The sequence below is a fragment of the Melampsora larici-populina genome (genome assembly GCF_000204055.1).
Source record: "Melampsora larici-populina 98AG31 unplaced genomic scaffold MELLAscaffold_187, whole genome shotgun sequence".
In the NCBI taxonomy this organism is placed as follows: domain Eukaryota; kingdom Fungi; phylum Basidiomycota; class Pucciniomycetes; order Pucciniales; family Melampsoraceae; genus Melampsora; species Melampsora laricis-populina.
In genome coordinates, this window is record NW_006768948.1 from 2,058 (window position 1) to 4,334 (window position 2,277).

Here is a 2,277-nt window from a genome sequence, read left to right on the forward strand (position 1 = left end):
TAGTAAATCTCATCATACTATCTATCTTTTCAAATCCTTATTATTATCAATAAAACTTATCAATTACAGCATCAAATTATTAACTAACAATTATTTATAAACTAATTAATTGCAGCATCAAACTATTAATCAAAAATCATTTCAATTCCTAGAAAACTAAAAATCCCAAAAAATCATAATCATAAATAAACACTTATCTAATTATCTATTCCCTTTCACCACTCAGTTATTACTGGCCATTTCACTAGTTTCTTTAATTCCTCTATCCACCTATTTAAAAATTCCAAGAGTCATCATTGTTGGTTCAAAATCGTCCTACTACCCAAAGTGAAATAGCTAGAATTGACACAAGCAGTACATATGATAAATAACGGACAAAGAAACAAGACAGCAGCATCAAGAGCAATCAGAGCTAGTATAAGAGTGCAAGGTTTAGACACAGATGAAGAACAAATGGTAGAAATGAACAACATCAACAATCAAGAAGCAAGCCCATTGGGAGTAAGATTGACGGGAACCTTGACAGAAGAAGGCCAAGTACTGAACTATGAAGATATCAACAGAGTAGAGCCAGTAAATTCCCTAACCAATACAGCTCAAACCCTATCTGCAAACCAAAAGTCACGGCAAACCACCACAAACCTACATTGGACATGTTCCATTACCGTTTCCATCAGTTGTAATACCAAATACGCAAGTTTGAATTCCTAAGGAAAGCACTCAGAACTCTTCTTCAGATGTAGATGAATTCCCAAACAAATTCTTAGATGCAGGTTCATTGTCAGAAGGCAAGGAAGAGAACTCAAACGGTGATAACGTCTCAGAAAACCCGGAGGAAGAACTTACCTCAAGACAAGAACAGAAGAAGCAAAGACACTCCTCACCTTCCTTAGGATCTTCAAACAGCAGAGGAGAAAGTGGTGAAGATACAGACAATTCCTCTTCAACTTCAGAATCAGACTCAGAAAGTAGCAATGAAAGTTCAGAGTTGGAAGACAAATCAGACAATTCGGGAAAGAAGTCAAAGAAAGGTAAGAGCAATTTGAGTTTATGAAAAAGAAACTATCAGGAACTTCAAAATACTACAGTACCTCTCTTCCAAACCTTCCATACCTCAGTCTTCTTCCACACAACACTCTCATTCCTTTACCTCTTTCCAACAACCCTTTCATTCCTTTTTTAAATTTCTCCTTCATTCCTTCACACCCAATAAAAGAACCCCTTCCTGTATTCATTCAAACACTCCCAAATCCTATACAATCAAAAGACCTTGGGTCCCAAAGGTAGAGCACCCCGTTAAACGGGAAGAGAGGTTTATGAAAACTATGCCTACATGGCCAGCCTACAAGGCACAGATGATCAAATACCTGCAAGACAGTAAGAGGTCCACCGGCGTTAATAATCTACAAAAATCATATACATCAGAGTCGGAAATAACATTTAAAGAACACAAACAAAATTGCTGAAACTCTGTTTGATTGATTACAGATTGAAAACAAAAAAGAAAGCTGCAACTGAGAAAAGAACTAGCGAATGCAAAAAGCCAGATTAAGAAACTCAAAAAGGTGGCAAAGGTAGAACCATCCAAATTAAGCAAGAGCAAGAAGAAGACTTCTTCAAAGAAAAGAAAAAGAGAAAAAGAAGTAAGACAAAAGGAATTCAAGTAGAAATAGGTGTTGAACCAAATTCCAGTCTAATCAAGCCTACCTCGCAGTGTAGAAAAAAACGCGCAGCGCCAGGCGCTGCCGTTTAACTACCTGGATAGTCAAAACCACGTGCGCAGTGTCTTTTGCTCCGAATTTGGTGTCAGGGTTTTTTTCAACTACACTCCCAGCTACTGGAGCTGGGTCAGCCAACATTCCACTATTGTCAACCACACACTATTCATTAAACCACATCACTCAATACTCAACGATTTATTCAATCCAAAACCCTTCCAAAATCAACACCCCTTTAGTCTCTCACTCCATTGACTACAGTACGTTAAACTCCACAGCTTCAAGAGTTAAATGATATCAATAAGAAGATTGGGAAGTTTCAAGATTGCATCAACACCCAATTCACAACGAAACACACCAAAATCTTGGTATATTTCGCTGCATTGCAACCCTACCAAAACGAAACCAACCGCAATTGACAAACCGCAATTCGAAACGCAATCAAATCAAAACCAAAATTTATTTTGGATTTTGCTTGTCCAAAAGCTTTCCAGCGTAATGTCATCCGTTCTGGTATTCTTTGACTATCTTCTAAGGTATGACAAAGCAAGACTGTACA

The 2,277-nt window shown here is 37.5% G+C and overlaps 1 protein-coding gene across 1 annotated transcript; it reads left to right on the forward strand.

Moving 5' to 3' along the window:
* Window positions 1-360: 360 nt before the first annotated feature.
* Window positions 361-1,054, forward strand: MELLADRAFT_114487 (uncharacterized protein; the record flags this gene model as incomplete). Its single annotated transcript, XM_007419423.1, has 2 exons — window positions 361-573; window positions 713-1,054. The coding sequence occupies 2 exons, from the start codon at window positions 361-363 to the stop codon at window positions 1,052-1,054; spliced, it is 555 nt and encodes a 184-aa protein (XP_007419485.1).
* Between the last annotated feature and the right edge of the window lie 1,223 nt (window positions 1,055-2,277).